Source organism: Python bivittatus, unplaced genomic scaffold, assembly GCF_059951505.1.
Source record: "Python bivittatus isolate LINGU-HERP-01145 unplaced genomic scaffold, Pbiv_v1 ctg000210_np1212, whole genome shotgun sequence".
Classification (NCBI taxonomy): domain Eukaryota; kingdom Metazoa; phylum Chordata; class Lepidosauria; order Squamata; family Pythonidae; genus Python; species Python bivittatus.
Window position 1 is genome coordinate 3,023,311 of NW_028277053.1, and position 20,664 is coordinate 3,043,974.

The window sequence follows — 20,664 nt, forward strand, 5'->3', positions numbered from 1 at the left end:
CAGGAAGTGGACCTTCTCTCTCATGACCCACTGGAACACCATCCCCCCCCGCAAGTTCCATGTGGCCCCCACCCCAACCCTGTTTAAGTGAACCCTTAAAATCTGGTTCTACCCCCAAGCCAGGACGGTGATGGGCCCCTCGTGCCATTATTTGGTGGTTGGTCTTTTTTCCCAGATGTTCTTGTTGACAATGTTATTCTTTGTTTCCATCTTGGTTACTGTTTTGTTCTGTATGTCTTGTTTATTGTTGTGTAACCACCGATTGGGGTGGCTTATAAATTCCATGGCAAACGAATACATAAATAAATAATAGGAGGCAATCGTTATGCCTTCCCTGCACATCAATAATGTTTTAGCAGATGTAGTAAAATGTCCTCTCTTACTTTTAGGTCCTGCTATTCATCACCAAGTTCACCGTTGGGTTTGCAGCTCGCCTGATCCCAAGCCACCATGGGCTGAAAGGGGTCACTGCCTAACATCCTGCCCCTTGGAAACAGAACCAACTCACCCAGATAGTACACGCGGTCTGAATGAGGACATTCCGGATCATTCCTCTTCACAAATGTGAAGTCGTGGGGCGCCTTGGCCATCAGGCAGCTGTGGTACTTCCTCGTGTCCATCAGGAGCTTCTTCAGATGACTCCACGAGTATCTCTCCATGTAGTACGGCTCCAGCTTGGCCGTCTCCTCGAGCGCCGCCACATTTTCCTTGCACTCTGCCGTCTCGAAGACTTCCAGGGTGGGCTGCTCAGTCTTCATGGCTGATGCCATCACACATCTTGGACTCTGGAAAAGAAACGTCATCAAACTTCTCTGCTGCTAAAGAGGCCAACCTCTACTCTGTATCTTCCTTCAGGAACTGGCAACCACCTCCTTCCACTCGGACCCAGGTTCAGGAAACCCCCATGAGGGGGAGATGGGCGGAGATAAATCTAATAAATAAATAAATACAAAATAAACAAACCCAGACCGTCACTCAAAGCAGCTGGAGAACATCCTCAGGTGCATGGGTGATGGCAACTTTCATGCCAGGTGAGCTACAGGCCTGCCTGCACCTTGTATTTCCTTGGGGTGTTCCCAGAGAGGATGTCCAGTGGTGGACAGGAGATCTCACTGGGAATTCTGGCTACCACGGACCACCCTTTCCCTTGCTTCTGAACAGTCCTCTTGCTCCAAGCTAGCTCCCTTGGCCCCCCCTTTGTAATTTTTAAAAATTATTGTTATACATAACGACGTTCTTTAGCTGGCGTTGGCCTTCATTCGCCTCGAGTTCTTCCCAAGAACCTCAGATGTCGTAACGTGTCACCGTCGTCTGTGGGCGGATCCAAGCAGTGCGGCCTTTTGTAATTGACAGATGGAAATTTTGTCAATGCGCAGATTTCCTATTATTATTATTATTATTATTATTATTATTATTATTATTATTAAACTGTACGCCACCCGACTCCCAACAACTCTGGGCAGTTCACAACCATCAAACAAAGAAATTACAATTCATCCCGTAAAAGATAAAAGGTCAGCACGATGAAATGAGGGGTCTCACTCACAACGCTACAGGCCTGGGTGAAAAGCCAGGCTCTTCTAAACAAATTGCTATTTATCGCTATATGCACCCACTGGCATGCTGCCTACGCGAAAGTCTTGGGGCAGATTGCAAGATATAACATCTCAAAACAGTCACTAAATGATTTTGGCCCTTTGTTTGTTCTTCGGGTCTGGTCACGTGTCACAGCACGTGGTTTAGTTTTGCGTGGTATGTTTTATCTCGGCATTACACAGCCAGAGTTGGTAAGGGTCGGGGTGGGATGTAAAGAATGGAAAATTGAAAAATAAATATATATTTTAAATATACAGTGGTACCTCTACTTACGAACCCCCCTACTTACGAAATTTTCGAGATACGACCAGCTCCGGCCCCAAAAATTTACCTCTACTTACAAACTTGCCTCTACTTACGAACCGGATCCGCGGCCATTTTCCCTGCTGCCACGCGGTCGCGGCTTCCTGTGGGTGAGATCGCGGTAGCAAGGAGACGTTCGGTGAGGCTTGTGGTGTGTTTTGTGGCGTTTGGAAGGTTTTTGTGGCGTTTGGAAGGTTTTTGAGATTTAAAAATAAAATGCATATGTTTCAGAACTGTTTAGCCGTATTTACATTGAACCTTATGGGGAAATTTGCCTCGTGGTGCAACCAAATTCGGAGGGCGGAACGGATTAACCGTATTTACATTGAACCTTATGGGAAACTTTACCTCAACTTGAGACCAACTTGAGTTGCAACCAGAGTCACAGAACGGATTAAGTTCGTAACTAGAGGTACCACTGTATATATATAAAAAGAGAAAGCAATGTATCCAATATTGCTTTACCAAAAATGAAAGCTATTGTTTGGAACCCTCTTGCAGGGGCTGGTCCTCTACAGAAGGGTTCCTCAGCCTTGGCTACTTTAAGACGGGTGGACTTCAACTCCCAGAATTCCCCAGCCAGCAAGGCTGGCTGGGGAATTCTGGGAGTTGAAGTCCACCCGTCTTAAAGTGGCCAAGGCTGAGGAACCCTGTTCTACGGGGACCCGATTTGACCTCTTTTGCATCTCAGTCTTAAGCTTCAGGAGATGCCCAATTTTCTCTCCACATCCAGGTTGGCACAACGCAAACAACCAAGCGGAGAAGCTGCCTTTGCAAGCATCGTGCGCTCGGCTGGTATCAGTTCTGATGTGCCGGTCTAGGTTGTCTGAACGCAGCCTGCTGGGTTAGTGGAGGGTCCCGCACTTTGCACAAGCAACCCGGGAAACGGCTTAGCCTCGTGTGAACCCAGGCCTCCAAGACATGGCGATTTATGGCTTTATGGTCCAAGGCCAAGCCATCTTGCATTAAACCATAAACCACAGGACGGGGTCATCAAGGGGTTGGCCCGGTTTTACTTTAAACAGGCCTGGGGGCGCAGGACTTCTTTGACCCCCACCCCACCCCAATGCAGCATTTCTTTTCTACGTCCAAGTCACCGGTTGCCTTGTAAGCAACAGTTCAGGAAATGGGGGGCGGGGTTGGCAGTGCCACCCCTGGCATCACTTTTCACGCTTCGGTTTTATGCCCCGAATGAAAAGGGCAGATCCACGGGAACTCTAGGCGCGGAGTTCTGGAGACCCTGGACGGAGCCCCCTTGGGTTGGGGGCAGGATCGGCCTCGGGGGCCTCTGCCGGGGCTGGGAGCCAGGCCGGGCCGGCTGGGCCGGCCCCTGGCACGAGTGGGGGCGGCCGGGCGCCCGCGGACCGGGGGGGCGGAGGCGGCGCTTGGCTTGCAAAGCCGGGGCGCGACCGCTGACCGGGGGCGCCGGTCCTCCCCCCGCGCGGCCCGCGCCCCCCCGCAGGGCTCCCGCGCCGGGAGGGGGCAGAGGGGCCGCCCCGCCCGGCCCCGCGGGGCACTACCTGGCCCGGCCCGGCCCGCCGGCCTCGCCCGCTGGGCTGCCGCGCTCCCGCCGCGCAGGGCGCCTCCGTCCCGCCCGGGTGCCGCTGCCGCCGCGGCGCTTCCGCTCCCCGCCTGCCCGGGAAGGAGGCTCGCGGGCGGGCCGCTGCCGCCGCCGTGCCCACACCGCCCCCGCCGGGCACGGAGGAGGCCGGGCGGCTGGCGAGGGGGCGCGCGGCCCGGCGGGAGGGGCCGGGTCAGCCCTGGCCGGCGCCCCCCGCCCCCGGGCAAGGGTCGCGCTGCCCGCCCGCCTGCCCACGCACCCACCTCGCGCTGCGCCCGGCGCGCCCCGCGGCGCCCGCTCACTCCGCCGGCAGGAAGGCGGCCGCCGGGGCGGGAGGGGCGCTCTCGCCGGCCCGCCGGGCGGAGACCGCCCGCCCGCCCGCCCGGCCCGCCTCCCGCCGCCGCTCCTCCTCCTCCTCCTCTCCTCCTCCGGGCGCAGCAGCAGCAGCAGCAGCAGCCCCGGCGCCGCCCCGCGCTCCGTCCGCCGCAGATGCGCGATGCCGGGCGGCAGCCTGACCCCGCAGGTGCACTGGGCGCAGCGGCACCCCGAGCTCTACCTGCGCGTGCCGCTCAGCGACGTGCAGGTCAGCCGCGCCGGGGGGCGGGGGGGTCCCTGCGCCGCCGCCCGGCCCGGCCCGGCCCGGCCCCGGGCTAGGCCCGCGGGCGCTGCGCGGGGCTCGGCCGTTCGGGGGCGCGGGGCGTTCTGGGCAGGCCGGGCGCCCTCGCCCTCGGCCGCGCTGCCCTGCCGCTCCCTGGCCGGGGGGGGGGCTCGGGCGGCGCGCCCGGCTTGGAGCGGGCACGGCTTGGGGCTGCCGCGGGCGCCCTCGGGGGCCAGGCTCCTGGGGCAGAGGGAGGCCCGGGCGCCGCCGTGCCCTGCCCCCGGGGCCTGGCGGCGGGACTTCTCTGGGCCTCGCCGGAGGGGGAGAGGCGTGCGAAGGGGAGGAAGGGGCGCCCCGGCACGCGGGGTGGTCAGTTAGCGCCCCCGCCCCCGACCTGCTGGCAAGGGGCCTGGCGGGCTCACAGCTGCCCCTAACCCCGGTGAAAAGCGGCCGGTCCAGGCGGAGGTTTGGCAGAGGAGCCGCGCCAGGCGGGGGGGAGGGGAGGGGAGGGGAGGGGAGGAGTGGGGCTGGCCAGGTGGAAAGCCCCCTTTGCCCGCTGTCTGCAAACCGCTGGGAAGATCCCTGCCAGTTACCTAAAGGTTGCCCCGCAAGGGTCTGGCCTTGTCACGATGAACGGAAATAATCGTTGCTTTCTCGTGCCAAGGACCCTCCCCGAGCCGCGGCCGCAAAGGAGAATGCCAGCCAGAGGAGAATAAAATTAACCTGTTGCCGGGCAGCCCCCTGTACAGATTTCGGTCTTCTGCAAGCGTCGGGGCACAGATCGGACCGCTCGGCCCAGCTCAGGAAACCCGTTTTGCACACGGCTGCTTTGCAAAGCGTTTGGGACCCAGCCGGATGCCCTGGGCATCTGGGGGGATGCAGCCAGCCGGTTCCCCAGATTTCAGGGCTGCTCCTGGCACTGTTTCCGAAGAGAGGGGAAAGCGACGAGGGTGTCCGCAGGGAGTGAGTCGAAAAGGTTAAGATGGCAGCGAAGCCTACCCTTCCTTCTTCATATGGGACTCGTGCTAAAAAGGAGGGGGGACTTAGATCCCATGCCTGTGGTGCCACCTTGACTTTTTTGACCCCTGCAGACCTCCCTGGAAGGGAATGTCTCTGCCCTTTCCCATTGGTCACTGTTCGATCAGTTAGATCTGTACAGTAACAGTAAAAAACAAAAAAATGAGAGGTAATTGAAAGGCAACCAACCTCCCTTCTTTTTTCCCCCCAGGACCCCGATATTTCCATTACAGACAATGTGCTCCATTTTAAAGGTAAAACAGTTTTCACTATTTTCATCATAGAAAGTATCTTTCAGGAAGAAGCATTTCGATTTATAGAGGTTAGCCGGCCGGATCCGTTCAAAGTAAAATAAACGTTTCCAAAATCTCTCAAGGTTTCATTTTGCTTCTTCAGGGTGTCTGGGATTTCAAGTTTGCATTTTTTTAGGAAGGAGAACCAGATCCGCAAAATTTTATTGACCCCTGGTTTAATTCTTGCACTAACCCAAAGATTAGCTTGCTCTTGGGTGCACCGTCCTGCAGAATCCTCATGTATAAAATGTGTCCTATGTTGTGTGTTTGATAATTTATAAAAATATGGATATGTTCCCAAAATATACTAGCATAATATTAATCGGTTAACCAAGTGGAGTGTGTCAAGGAGACCATGATGATCTGGAAATGAAGTTTTAGCAGGAATAGTCCAAAGAATTAGACCTATTCAGCCTAGGAAGAGAAAGTGGAAAAAGCCCAAATGATGGGATTGCAACTTTCAAATATTTGAAGAAGCGTCATGCAACAGAAGGGGCAGATTTGTCCAATTATTATAATTCTGCAAGATTCCTATCTTGGGGTATAATTACAGTGGCCATATTTTCTTGGAAAAAATAAAGAACAAACCTGAAAAAGGGGCAAATCAGAAAAAGGTTCATAAGGATAAAAGATTTTAATTATTTTTATAACAACGGAAAATTCAAGAGCAGAACCAAGAAAAAACTTCACAATACCTTTCCTTCTAATTTTTCTAATAATATCTAAAGTCAAACAGTATAAGTAAATTTATTTTAAAAAGATAATTCAGTGTCCCTCTTTTTCATATGAATGTGAAAGAGTGTGCATTAAGCGGTACCATTGATGAGGTAAAAGTTAAATGACCAAAATAAAGGACAAAAGTGAGCTTTTGAAAAATAAATCTAAAGGACAACTTTCTGAAATAAAGGATTGTCCTTTATAATAAAGGGCGTATTGTTACTGTAGGTGACTGCATAACTAGACCCCACCCTGGCCCCGCCTAACTTTGATTTTCAGATTGGCTCCTCCTTAGGTGTAGAAATAATGCAAACATTGCAAAATACTTTATGCTGTGTGAATATTTTAGAATTAGAAAGGAGTAATGAATGTGTTTATAGCAATAATTATCTTTTTCTTGTTTTGGGGACTGGGAAACAAACTGTGGAGTCCTTGGGGTTCTCTGAGCTTGGCTGATTGCTTGCAGCCATCTCATGACCCAACTAGGGTTGCCCTGATGGTGCCCTGATGGGGCTCTGGTGATGTTACCTAGTTGGGTCTTGAGATGTCTGCAAGCAATCAGCCAAGCTCAGAGAACCCCAAAGACTCCACAATTCAACCCTGAGCTACAGATAATTCTCTTCCGTTGGAAGACAACAAACTTGAGTTCTTAATGTGCCAGGCACTCTTAATAAACCAAGAATTGAAATAGTAGAGCAAATGCTTTGTTCCCAACTCCCTAGTTCCAGGGTTTTTCAACTCATCTGAAAATTCATTGAAGTCATTTAAATAAGATCGTAAAGTTTACATATCTGGCCTGTTTTGCTCAGTGTCGAGATAAGGGACCTCCATAAACCTCCTTGCTGTTGGGTTTTAGAACAGGAGCTAACATTCATTCTGGATTGTTATGTAAATGCTTATTTGCTGCGAAGAGAGTTCCTTTGAATTCTTTTGCAAAACCTGCTCTCCTGCATTTTCATGAAACCTCTTGTGCTGTTGGATCAAGCTCTTTGAAGTACAGTATTGAAAAAAATGAACAATTTGAGTTCTTTCCTTATCTATAGTCATGCAAGGGCTTATGCCTGAATTGTTTATTATTATTTGTTCCCTAAAAAGTCTCAAGGGAATGCTTATTTCTCCATGTTCCTCCTTCTCTCAGTGCTGGTGTTCTCCCCCCTCTCAAAAAAGAAATGCGACATTTTGACATTTAGTTTGGAAAGCCGCCTCAGAAACTGCTGATGTGCAATTACAGAAGGATCCGATTCGTTATAGTTCTAGGACTGCTTTCCCAGAATTTTAAGAGTCGAATATTTTTGGTTTTCTAGCTCATGGCCACGGTGCAAAGGGGGATAATATTTACGCATTCCAGATTGAGTTCCTGGAACCAGTCAAACCCCAGGTAAGGGTTCATCTCTTGCTGTCTAGTGAACAAATATCAGTGTGTGAAAAAGTACCCGTGGTTTTTTGGGGGACTTCTGGAGCTCAGCTGATGTATCGCTTTTGAATTGTCTGCCACTTAATTTACGCAGACCTAGCAATACATCTCTCCAGGTTAACCCACAGGGCCAAGTTCACACATTGAGGGTGGTTTTTCAGTGATCACCAAATGCCCTGAAGCAAAAACGGGCTGGCTTTGCAGAAAATGCTGAGCAGGCCTCTCCCCCACCTGACCCACATTGTGTTAATCCTAAGCCAACTTGGCACGTTGCATGAATGAAGTCAGTTGGTCTTTAACTCACCTGGTTAAGCATTAGCAGGACACCAATCACGTGTTAGCACAGGAGTGACCTCAGGATAATTGTTGACCTACTTTATCTGATTTGCAAGATATCAGTTAGCTTAGTGTTTCTCAACCTCAGCAACTTTAAGATGGATGGACTTCAACTCCCAGAATCCCCCAGCCAGCCATGCTGGGGAATTCTAGGAGTTGAATTCTGGCTGGGGAATTCTAGGAGTTGAAGTCCACCCACTTAAAGTTGCTGAGGTTGAGAAACTCTGACCTAGATTACTTAACATGCACACACAAATTATTTAAAGAGTATCAACAATTAAATAATTCATGGCACTATTCCCGTTGGTCTTGTAGGAAGGTAACGTTTTGCATCTGGCTTTTTGAAAAACGTATTTCTGCACATTTGGGGTTCCAGAAAGAACCCGGGTCTTCGGTAATGTTGCAGCAAAAGTCCTCCTTATCAGATATCAGCTCTCCTCTACAGACCCCGGCTGGTTTTTCCAAGGCTATTGTGCCCACCGCATTTGCAGAATTGGATCTAGGTTTTATTTTCCCCTCCTGAGCTTTCGTTCTTCATGCAAACGTTGGCCTGACTTGGGCTCCTCTTCTGGGGTCGGGCAGCGACCGAGATTCCTCTTGAAGGAACGCTGAAACGATCAAACCGCTCTGCCGATAGAACCAGCTCTCTCATGTTGCTCAATCATTCTTGAGCCCCTTCCAGAAATTCTGGTCATTCGAGCCTATCCCGAATGTGGCTTATGAAATTCGCCCACTGAGAAATTCAGTCCCGGCCTGCTCTAAGGCAAGACTGCTTGATCAGCAAGAAGGGCAGGAGTCTTGAGCCTTAGGGATGCGCCCAGGTCTCTTCTCAGCCTCCTTTCTCCTCCAGTTGCCATGGGTGAAACTCGGCAGCCTTGGTTCCTTTGGGGTTTAGAGATGGGGAACGCAGCCCAACGCTTGTGGAATCTTTCAAAGAGGCTCGATTGGAAAGGGACACAAGACCAAGCCAACTGTACTAAAGAAATGGACCGAACCCAGGGGGGGAAAGATGAAAATCCTGACCGTGCCCACTTTCTGTAACCGCACCCTCTTCAAGGGCAACTCGCCAGCCCCCAAACAGCTGCCTGTTGCAGGGTGTGTGTGTGTGTGTGTGTGTGTGCGCACAACACCTCTGGCACAGAATAACCTGGTTCCTGGAGAAGCAGTTTGTTTTTCCTGACCTCAGTTGTTCAGGGAACTAGCCTTTTCTAAGGCTAAGGAAGGCGCTTCTAGAGGTTTCCTGTATATCAGTTGCATGCTGTAAATCTCTGCAACAGAAGATTTTGCTTGCTTAATGGCCTTTTAGAGCAATTAACTGCTTGCTCTCGTTCTTGAGGAATTCCACTTTCTGGGCTAAAAGCTTGGTTGTAACAGTAGAGGCTAAAACCTTTCAGAGGGGAGGCCATCCATCCCTCAGAGAGGTTCCTCATTGCAAGATGCAACGAATACATCAATTCAAAAATACAGTAGGCAGAATCTCTCAAAACTGCCAAATCTAGTAAGAGTTATGCGATTGCATGAGATCACCCCATGTGGGGAGATCTTAGCCACCTTTTCCCTGGAATTACAGAAGAACTCAGCCTTGTCATTCAAAGCTCCACATGGTTTCGTCAGACATGCCCCAAAACCTACAAGATAGGATGATCCGGAGAGATTTCCAACACCTTTAATTATTTTTGCATAATTTTATATTTAATTGTACAGTCACACAATAGGCAGATTGTTTCTATGTCAGTGTTTCTCAACCTCGGGAACTTTAAGATGGGTGGACTTCAACTCCCAGAATTCCCCAGCCAGCATGGGGAATGGGGAATTCTGGGAGTTGAAGTCCACCCATCTTAAAGTTCCCGAGGTTGAGAAACATTGCTCTCTATATTGCGTTCACCAGCCAGATAGGTTGAAATGGACCTACAGTCACCCCCCTCAGAAAAAACATCCGTAAATTGGTTTGAATCGCTGGGGGAGGCCACATCCTCCCCCCAAATAATTCAGAGTAAATAATTCCCCCAAACATTGCTCTGTGAACATCTTTGTCTTGTTTTGCCCCATAATAAGACACATTTAGTGGAAACAGACCTTAAGGGTTCCATCTGAAGTCAGGCCCCCCAGGAAGACAAGACCTAATATTTGTGGGAAAACAGTCCTCTTATTCGGCGGGTTAGCAGGGAGTGGTCCAAAAAGTCAAGATGGCCCCTGCCCCAGTGCAGTCCACGTTCTTCTACACAACGTCCCACCAGGAGCACCATGTCGGATTTTTTAACCACGCCCTGCTGACCCCCCCCCCACTGCTTACGTGTACTTTCATTGGACCCCCTTTTCCTTAAATCTGGTTTCTCGCCCCACCTGGGGGTCTTGCTCTTTCAGCCGGTGTGGAAGGTGACCCAGCGGCAGCTGACCATCACCGTGAAGAAGAAGGAGAGCCACTGGTGGGAACGGCTGACCAAGCAGGAGAAACGCCCGGTGTTTCTTGCTCCGGATTTCGATCGCTGGCTGGACGAGTCGGATGCCGAGTTGGAACTGAGGGCCAAGGTATAAAGCCCGGCGGCTCACGTGGCTGCTTGTGGACACCCCGGGCTTGGCGGGAGAGGACTCCTCCTCCAGGCCGGCTGAGGAAGTTTTCAGCGCAGACCCCACCAGGACCCCTGTCCTACCCAAGGGGCTGATCATGTGTGAATGCTGCTGTAGACTGCAGTGTCAGCGCTGTGACCAAGAGCAGGGAAGGCCGAACAGAGGGAATCCGTCCAGGGCTGACCAGGCACCTTTGATTGTTCGCAAGTATTTTAAAAAGCACCTCTCGTAAAGGGTGACAGGTATCTAACTTGGTTACCCAGTGAGCTCCTTCTCTGAGTTTGTATGCTTTTGCGTCCTAAGGCTGATGTGTGAATGCAGGCATTGGGTTTGTGACCCGCTTAAATAGCTCGCGCGAATCAAGCCACCGTGTCCATCACGATTCTTGTTTTAAGCAATTAAACCTTGATTCTTTGTCTCGAAACCCAGCTTTAATTCCATGCCTGTTTCCGCCTTCCAGATGAACAGGATTAAGAGCAGAGTTGCAGTGATGCCCACTTTGGGAGGCAGGGTCAGTGGTGCAGATAAAGTGCGTACACCGATGCGTTAAGAGTGGCCCTGAGAACCTCTGGGAGAGGGCGCCTCCTAAGCTCGTCCCTGTTGCTTCCTCTTGGACTGTTCTGGCTGCTCTTCCCTGGGAAGAACTGGAGATGCGTGCCAGGGTAGTGACACGTCCTGTGTGGCTGTATTGCAACACGCTGTAACTTGTCAAAGGCTTGTGGTGCCCAAATTGTCAACCCAAAGCTTCTCTTTCACATCTGACCTCAGTTCCCTTCAGAAACCTGGTGGCCGCATCCAGCTGCAATTTCGAGATAAAAGTTCTGTGCCCTACAGGGTGGTGTAAGCCTAGGCATAAAACCCCTTAAGATTGTGGGTCTTAAGTGTTGCGATTGAAAACTGGTGCAGCTGTCATAGAATATTGTGAATTTGCCCCAGGCAACTCTGGGCGGCACCCTGGCATTAAATTAAAAAAATAGAATGAAAAAAAAAGCCCAAATCTTTCAACGTTAACAAATCTTGTGCAATATCGGTGTTCTTATGTAAGGTCTCGTAACATTTCATAGTTCTGAAATTTCTTGACATTTTAGTGCTCAGCTGAGATGATGCAAGATCAGCAAAACCTTGCAAGATCGTGCCTGCCTTTTGAAAAAATATTTTTGGCCCCTACACAGTAGAACCCGGGGTGTGAAAAAGTTGCCAACTCTTGTACTCACCTTGTACTCCAACCCTTGGCATTTGGAAAAGAGGAAGGGCTGAATGTGGGCCTCTCAGAAGCTCAGGGCAATGTGCCAGCCTTCAGCTTAAATTGGGCAAAAAGTGATTTTTTTTCCCCAGGGGTGCAAAAGTAGGACTTGAACATGAAAGGATCCTTCTGTGTAGCTGCAATCGTCTTAAAAATGCCCTTTATTAATGTGACTCTAATTCTCAAATGATGAATCTCAAAATAATGCAAAATCTACAGAAGCAATTAAAATAGTCCAGCATTTCAGAAATAATGGAACAGGCTGATTTAAGTTAAACGGATAACCCATTGCATATTTAAGAGCAATATAAAAACACCAAACAATTTTATTTATTATTCAGCAGATGTAAACATCACCCAGCCATTGGTTGTGGACTATAAAAAAAAAAAAAGATTAATGCTGATACATTTCATTAAATATTGACACTTTAAAAGCTGAGTGAAAAGGCATGTTTTGGGGTCCCCTTCTATTATTTTTTAAAAGGCATTTCCTCCAAAAGGAACCACGTGGCATCAAAAATACTTGAGTGGAATTAGGTCTATAACTGGCAAAAGAAACTAAGGGTTTTCTAAAGTGACTTGCCATTCATAGCATCTAGTATTCCAATTTTCCAGCTAAACTCTTCTTCCAAAACAATATCCCATACTCATTTAGAGAATAAATGTTCTTTGGTTTTCAAATTTCCTTAAGAGGAAGAACATTCTTCGAGCGATTATTGCAAACGGGCCCAGTTCCCAATGAATCGATGTTTGAAGTTATGGGCTTAGCTAGGATTCTTCAGGGTGAAGGTTAGAATTTCAGCATGTTCTAATGATCAAAGGAAGGTGATCACCCCACATTGTAATAGTCTTTCTCAACCTAATGCCCCCCAAGATGTCTTCTCCATGTTAACTAAGAATTAGGTGGATTAGAGTCTTCCCAAATGGAGGGCATCTGGTTTGGCAATGGTCTTCTTTCCACTCTAACGTTCCTCTGGGCAGTATAGCCAAAATCTAGAATTAATATGGTGAAGCTGTAGAGATAAGCTGTAGAGATACCTTCATCTGCCAACTTTGTGGATTGTCATGTGTTTTTCCTGCTGTAGGCTTTTTGAGTCGTGGGTCCCAGTCCATTTGAGGTACAAAGAGCAGCTAGTTACTTGCAGATCAGTAATGTATCAACAGCAGTGCCAGATCCCTTCTCATTCAGTGTGGATGGGAGGTACCAGTTTTCATGCTTCCTCTCTCTTTCTACCTTCTAGGAAGAAGAACGGATAAACAAAATCAATGTAAAGAACAGAATCCCCAAAGATCGTAAGTGGCTCTACTTCGCTGCTGGCCATCTGGTGCAGGTCCAGGGCCTTCTGCCCTTGGTCCTTTGCTAACTTTGTCCCATAATCCCTTGCAGCTTTCCGACACCTGAAGAGAGGATATTTGTTCGTGTACAACCTTGTGCAGTTCCTGGGCTTTTCATGGATCTTTGTGAACATGACAGTTCGGCTATTCATGCTGGGGAAAGGCAAGTGGCACAGTCGGGGTTCCCCTCCTTCTCTATTGTGTGCTGGTGCCCAAGAAGCTAGAATGGGTTTAAGGGAGAGGTGCCTTGCAAGACCCATGGCTTGCTCCACTCCAGGCCGTGTTCCAGCTTTCATAGTTGCTCCCTTTGGGAAAGCCATAGCTCAGTGGAAGAGGACTGTGTTTCTTAAGCAAAGAATTCCAGGGGTAATTCCTGGCAGTTCCACTTTCATAATACTTTGGATAACGGGTCTGAGAGAAGATCTGGAGAAGCCACTGCTGGTAACGTAGGCTACACATCTTAACCTTGCCAAGGTTGAGAAACCCTGACTTAGAATAATAAAAACAGCTCACATGAAGTATAAAATCATTATATCACTAAAATCTATAAATAAACTATGTTTAATATTGATATTGTGCCTAAAGGGAATATAATAGCATGGCATAGAATGGGAACAATCTGTAAAGGAGTGATTATGACTTAAAGGCTAAAGAGTTTAAGTGCAAACCAGACTAGTTTTGACTAATCAAGAAGGGTTTCAAACTTGAAAGAGGTTGTTCCAGGTTCAGAATGGTTTGAATGGAAACCTTTTGCAGACCGTTGCTGATGAGCGTCCACGCGTGGGGGAACCAGTCATTCCAAACCTTGAGATCTGGATGCGCAACTCTTCTAAGAGTCCATCCTGGGGGTTCAGTTCCCCCTGGATGACTGAGAATCTTCAACATATTTTTCAGTGAAACTCTTCTATTCTTGCAGACTCCTTCTCGGATACTTTCCACATGAGTGGGGACATGATGTACTTCTGCCAGATGTTTGCCTTCATGGAGATTGTCAATGCCTTAATAGGTCTCGTGAGAGCTCCTTTGACTCCGGTTTGTTTCCAGGTAATATCTTTGCAAGCCACTTTGGAAAGCATAAAACTCCTTTTTGGCAGGGCTGGCTAAAGATTAATTTTATCAATGCAAGATATCAACCAACAGCTCATTCATATTTTCTGTCCTGGAGTAGAAATAACAAAGGATGACGTGCCGCATCAGAGTGCTTGCCAGCGTTTCTCTTGAGTGTGCCTTGGGCAACTAACAGTGCACAAAGTTTTGTAGTATAGTCTGAGAGATCTCCCAAAACCTTTTATGCTTCATTAGAGGAAATTTGGTGTAGTGGTTTAAAGCACCAGGCTAGAAACCGGGAGACGGTGAGTTCTAGTCCTGCCTTAGGCATGAAGCCAGCTGGGTGACTTCAGGCCAGTCCCTCTCTCTCAGCCCCAAGAAGCAGGCAAGGGCAAACCACTTCCAAAAAGCCTTGCCAAGAAAACTGCAGGAACTTGTCCAGGCAGTCTCCAGGAGTCAAAAACTGACTCGAAGACACAAAATTAGGGGAAATACATTTACCTGTATTTCAATTTATACAAAAACAATTGAATAAATAATTACGTTTGGGGAAGGCAGTTTTCAGATTAACAGGGACTAGAAGGAAGACCTTGGATGGCAAAACACATACTTTCTGTAGATGGAGGGTAAGTTCATGATGAAGAGATCACCTAAGGGTCACCCATTGGGGGAGACAGGCGGCATACAGATTTAATAATAAATAAAGTAAATAAAATTATGTAGATCACTGTTTATCAACTTTGGCAACTTTAAGATGGGTGGACTTGAACTTTAACATTTTTAATTTTTTTCTGAATAATTGTTTTTCATATGTTAACTGTTTTATAGTTTTATTGTATGCTGCCCAGAGTCACTTTTTTGTGAGATGGGCGGCCATATAAATTTAATGAATGAAGAAATAAAGAAAGAAACTTCCAGAACTCTGCAGCCAGCATGCTGGCTAAGGAATTCTGGGAGTTGAAATCTGTACATCTTAAAGTTGCCAAGGTTGAGAAATACTGGTGTAGATGACCCTTTTTCAGCTTGGTGCCTCCAGGTGGGATAGACCTTAGAAGAAGTTTCCCCTGTTCTGCTGCCCACCAAATTCTTGATTGTGGTTCATTTACCTAGAGCAGTTTTTCTCAAGGTTGGGAACTTTAAGATGTATGGACTTCAACTCCCATGCGGGCTGGGGAATTCTGGGAGTTGAAGTCCACCCATTTTCAAGTAGTCAACATTGAGAAACACTGACCTAGAGAATTTCCTCCCACCTCCTGGAGAAGGAAGACAAACCCCACTGAGGTTTGTTCATTGTTCACAATGTACATTTTGAGCGTCTGATCTCAGAGAAGGGCCAAATCTCTCTCCCATGACAGACCTTTCTGCCCCTTTCCAGGTCCTTGGGAGGAATTTTGTATTGTTCGTAGTTCTTGGAAGCGCAGAAGAAATGCAAAGCAAAGCGGTGGTCTTCTTTATCTTCTACATTTGGAGCATGGTTGAGATCTTCAGGTATTTGGGGTGGGATGGGCCCATTTTACCTGAAATCCTTGGTAGAACTCTTGCCTGTGGCCATCTGTACATTACTGTCTTTGGGTCCCTCCAAACAACCCCAACTTTTTCGTGTAGCCTTAGCTTAGCCGTTTTATTTCCATTTGCACGTCTCATCAATGCAACCGTGTCTTCTGCTTCAGCTCTTACTGGTTGCAAACAGAGGTTGGTAGTTTGGTCCCCAACAGTTCAAAGAAAAGCTCTAATGGGTCCCCTTTCCTTCTCCTGAAGGGCAGCCTTGCACCAGGTAAGCAGTAAGAGATCACTGATGTCTGGGGGTCTCTTCTAGGTATCCATACTACATGCTTTCCTGCATTGATATTGAGTGGAAAATCCTCACCTGGCTTCGATACACCATCTGGATGCCTCTCTATCCTCTGGGGATCTTAGCAGAAGGTATGCAGGAAAGATGTGGGTGAATCCTCTTGGCTACGTGGTTAACGCTGCTCTGAGCTAGGTGACGGTACAGGCTGGGAAATCTTTTTTTTTTCTTTATAATATTTTATTGAGATTTTAAAGATACATATTTAAAAGTTAGAAATGAAAAGGAAAATTTGAGATATAAAATATAAAGAAAAGGAAAAGTGAGGTAAAGTAAAAGAAGAAAAGATATGAAAAATAGATAACTTCCAATCTATCTCTGGTCTTAGAAATAATAAGGCTATCATAAGTGCTAGTTTTTAATACATTAAATAGGAATAATTCTTCGTCTAAATATATCCCATTACATTTATAATCTAATCTTCAAATCCCCATGTAAGCTTCACCCCACCTGCATTTTGCAAATAGTCCATCAATGGTTTCCATTCTTTAAGGTAATAATTATTTGAGTTTTCTTTTAATAGGCAAGTCAGTTTATCATTTTCTGCCATATCCATCAGTTTTAACAACCATTCTTGTATTGTTGGTAGTGTCTGGGTTTTCCAAAATTGTGCATAAAGAAGTTTTGCTGTGGTAATCATGTATTGAGTCAGGCTGGAAAATCTTATTCCCCCCCCCAACCCCAGCACAACTCAAAGGAGCTCTTTGCCACGAAATTAGAAATGATCCCACGTAGCTAGTGATGGAAATAATGGTTCCAGATTTGGTTCTTTATTATTATTGATTTATTTTATTTATTTATATTTCAAGTTTAGACACCGCCCTTCTCATGAGGAAGTGACTCTGGGCAGTTTACGATAAAACCTTGTGTTATTGAATACAAAGGATTCTGACTGTCTCAAAGGAAGGGCAAGAAAAGGGAATAGCATGGAGAAGGGAAAATATACGATGGATGGAAACGCTCCTTTGTTTGCATCTTGATTGTTCTTGGGTTTATACGCCGTTTATCTTCTCCCTGGTTGGGGTAATCCTTGCTAAGTGGTTCCTCTTCTTCCTTTTTTTGCCATTTCTCCTTTTACTTTTTGTTCTCTCTGGGATTCAAGCTTGAGGGGCTTCGGGATCCCTCCCTCCAGTGTCAATGAAAGGGAGCAGCCGGTCCAGGCATTGGACAGTGATTGCTCACTCCCCAGGGAGTTTGTATCCTTCTTTACTTTGTGAGATTCCTCTTTCGGGCCAACCTCAAGAAACCGCAGGCTGAGAGATGGTGGGGAGCCCGGGAAAGGAATTGAGGAGATAGGAACAGACAAGGAAGTTGATGGCTTATTTCATAAATGGCAACTCAGCCCAAATGGGGAGAAATCTGGGGAGCTAAGTTTCAGGTCATTAAGATGCTCCTCCCCTTTAATGAATTGATTATAAATGAGACTGGGAAATTCCTCTTGCACTTTCCAAGATTCTGCATTCACCCCAGACTAGCATTAAAAAAGACCTTACTGAAATCTGAGTGGTTCTTGCTTCTATGGCAGTATTTCTCCACCTTGGCAGCTTGAAGATGTGTGGACTTCAACTCCCAGAATTCCCCGGCCAGCCATGCTGGCTGGGGAATTCTGGGAGTTCAAGTCCACACATCTTCAAGCTGCCAAGGTGGAGAAACACTGTTCTGTGGTCTTGCCCGTTGCCTGGGGCTCGACGCAGGCTGAGGAAAATTGTACTATTCCTCTCTTCGTAGCTCAGTTTCTACCATCACTCTTTGCTCTTCCTCACAAAGCCTTTCAACCATTCCTTTCTGCTTTTAGCTGTGGCTGTGATCCAGGCAATTCCTGTCTTCAACAGCACTGGAAGGCTCAGCTTCACGCTGCATTACCCGCTGAGCATCACCATCCCGTTTTCTGTTTTTCTTCAGCTCTATCTCGTCTTCTTATTTCTAGGTGAGTTTTCGGTTGGCCGGGGGGTCCACAGGAGGAGTATATTCCACACTCAGAAAAAGCGGTGTGCACAACACACATAAAATATACATTGTGTCCATGCAACACACATAAAGAGGGTTGGGTTTTAGTTGTGCCATCACAGACACCATCTTAAATTTTTGAGCCTCCCGCTCCCACCCACAGATGCCTTGTCAGTAGGAATTAAAACAAACCAAGCCACAACTTCATCCTTCCATGGGAGATTGGACTTCTTCAGAATGGCAGAATGTTTTTGGCACATGGTGGCATAGAAGACTTTCTTTATAGCAAGTCTTAGCATTGCTTCCATTGCTTAGCATTGTGTCTGACCAACAAAGATCTGGAGATCCTTGATGAGGATCCTCTGCAGTTATACCCAGGGAACATGGGTTCTTTGGATGCAAAGCTTGTGCTGTACCATATTGTTGCAGCCTTAATTGAAATCTGGTGGATTCACATGAGACGAGTCCCACATCATTGGACAGATGTTCTGGCAACTGTTGCTCCTCTGATGTGCTGGTGCAGAGGCCATGCTGGTCAGTTGTCTCCCTTCCATCCAGAGTTGTTCTTGTTGACCTTGTTTTGTTTTGCTGGTGAGAGCCACACAATTCCCACCCTCCCTTTCCTGGCCTTTGTGGGCCAGGACAAGGACTCCAGATGCTGAGCAACCCCCAGCCATGTGTGGAGGTCATATGAGTAGGGGAGGCAGAGTGCCACTTGCCAGGCCACGATGCAGCATGGAAGGAGACTGGCTTGCTCCACTAGCTGTTAAGGACGTGAACAAGTTGAGCTTCTCTTCTGTAGCAACTCCTTTTCAGGGTTGGGAAAGTCCATTATTCCCACAGATAAAAGCAGCAGGGTGGCTCTTTGGACCCTGTTCCGGTGTTTCTGAATGAAAACTCATCGTCCCTGCTCTTTTTCTTTCAGCACCGTTTATCCTTTTCCGCCACCTGTACAACCAACGGAAGCGACGCCTTGCACCCAAAAAGAGGAAAGTGCGTTGAGTTTCTCGTTCTAACCTTCCTCGAAGAAGCAGGGAAGGAGTAGGTTTAGGGCTCTTCCAAACCATTTTACCTGCCCTGTTCATCTGAAAACCAATTTTGTAAGTCCTGATGACACACGTCTTCCCTGCCTCACACCAGAAAACAGCTGTCCAACTAACATTCTCCTTCACGCCCCACACCCTTCTTGATTAAGCTAAAAAAGGATCAGTGCTGAAATCCTGTCTCCTCTTGTACATGAAATAGACCCAAAGCATTTCGTGAAAACAAAGCTGCTTTTTGTGGGGGAAAAGCATAACAACTTTCCACTGCCTGAGATACCCAGAAAAGGGTTTTCCAAAAACTCTCCCTACAAAGATGGATCTGAAGAACATAGAACGGTTAAGGCTTGTTAAGGATGGGCCGTGAGAAACTTTACGGTTGCCGTAAGGGAGGAGTGGCTGGTTTCTTGGGATCAAGTCCTGCCTCCTTACCCTGACGGTGAAAAGGACTTATTTTGTGGGGCAAATCCGTTGTGTACTTCGTCCTAGTGGTGTTCTCATACTTTACACCTATATTCTGTAAACTTCCTGACATAAGAGTAATCAAATCCCACCTATTTAAAATAGAGCAGGCCTCTGCAGGACCCCCAGGTAGTCGAGACGTCTTGTAAGAAAGAAGAGCTGGTTCAAACTCTCACAGGCCTGGAAATGCTCCCGGGGCTGCTCCTGGCTTGAGAATATTGTGTCAACTTTCCAACAACAGAGCCGACTACAGGACTAGGTTCTAGGAAAGGTGCCGTCCTTACCTCGAGGGACGAAAAGATGAAGAAGCGGCATCTGTGTGCGTGTGAGTCACTCAACGGCAATCTGATTGCAAGTGGCCACGTCCTATTTGGAGTTTTTCGTTTCTCTGGTTGGGTGAATGGGTTGCTGTACTTGATGCTAATTTTCCTTTTCAGTAGTAGCTGGTGGCATTTAGCGTTCCCCCCCTCTCTTAATCAACAGCAGGGTTCCCCCACCCTGGGGCCCTGCAAAGGTGTGAGGGCTGTTAATGTGGTAGGGTGGCACCAGAGTTGGGAGGCTAGTTTAACTGGTTACAGTGCAGGCACTTTGTTATGAATCTGCATTTGCAAGTCTTGGCGAAGGCAAATCAAAGGCGTATTTCTAATAATAAATCCTTCAAAAACATCCTTGAGTTTCTGCATCTCTGGCTTTGCAGTAGATAGTAATGCAGGTATCCTAGTCAATATTCACTTTCTGTATCACCCACGCGAGACAGGTTTCATTCCTTTGCCTGGTGGCAGATGTGCTTTAACATCTGTTTCATCCGCCCAGAGTCACTTCTTGTGAGATGGGCGGCCTTATAAATTTGATGAAAATAAACATCTGTGCAACTGCTGCATTTGGATGATGTGGGAAATCTAGGACAAAAGAGCCATCCAAGACCTCCGGAGGGAAAGCTGCGCAGTGGCACTCATCCAGCGGCTTTTCAGCTTAGCTGAACAAGCAAACCCCAGGACAGCTGTCCGAGCTTTCTTCCCAGTTAAACCAGCAGCTTCAGCCTAGGATAATAGTCTCAGCCGCGTTGCACAAAAGGCCACGAGGAGAGGTCAATAAGGCTGCCGAGGAGACAGCGTGTCCAGCCCAGTAATTGTTACAGGCTGAACGAGTTATATGGACCATCAGGAGGCAGAGCGTGACCAGTTTCCTCCTTGCCGGGGCTCGTCAGACGTACATAGCCAGGGGTGACACTCTGGGGCTCAAACGCTCTACCAAGAGTGGAACTTGTGGACCTTTGCATTTTGGATGGCTATAGCCCAGGCATTAGCTTTTAAGTCATGCTAGTGGTCTGTATAATTG

General features: G+C 47.8%; 2 protein-coding genes across 5 annotated transcripts in view; one reads left to right on the forward strand and one right to left on the reverse strand.

Moving 5' to 3' along the window:
• Positions 1-3,862, reverse strand: part of DPP8 (dipeptidyl peptidase 8) — a 26,831-nt gene extending 22,969 nt beyond the window's left edge. Inside the window, exons 1-3 of one of the 4 annotated variants that reach the window (XM_088139187.1) lie at positions 3,724-3,862; positions 1,231-1,337; positions 509-785 (exon numbers count right to left, since the gene is read on the reverse strand). In XM_088139187.1, coding sequence (XP_087995313.1) covers positions 509-770 — 262 coding nt within the window. In that variant the 5' untranslated portion in view covers positions 771-785; positions 1,231-1,337; positions 3,724-3,862. Of the gene's footprint in view, positions 1-508; positions 786-1,225; positions 1,338-3,419; positions 3,639-3,723 lie in introns of those variants that run through there. The other 3 variants (XM_088139186.1, XM_088139189.1, XM_088139188.1) reach the window with 3 other exon arrangements.
• On the forward strand, positions 3,807-19,992 carry HACD3 (3-hydroxyacyl-CoA dehydratase 3). The gene is made up of 11 exons (XM_088139192.1): positions 3,807-4,043; positions 5,287-5,329; positions 7,390-7,463; positions 10,200-10,364; positions 12,888-12,939; positions 13,034-13,144; positions 13,898-14,025; positions 15,404-15,516; positions 15,845-15,951; positions 17,673-17,804; positions 18,750-19,992. Exons 1-11 carry the CDS (start codon positions 3,957-3,959, stop codon positions 18,824-18,826), a joined length of 1,089 nt encoding a protein of 362 aa, XP_087995318.1. The 5' UTR covers positions 3,807-3,956; the 3' UTR covers positions 18,827-19,992.
• Positions 19,993-20,664: the final 672 nt, after the last annotated feature.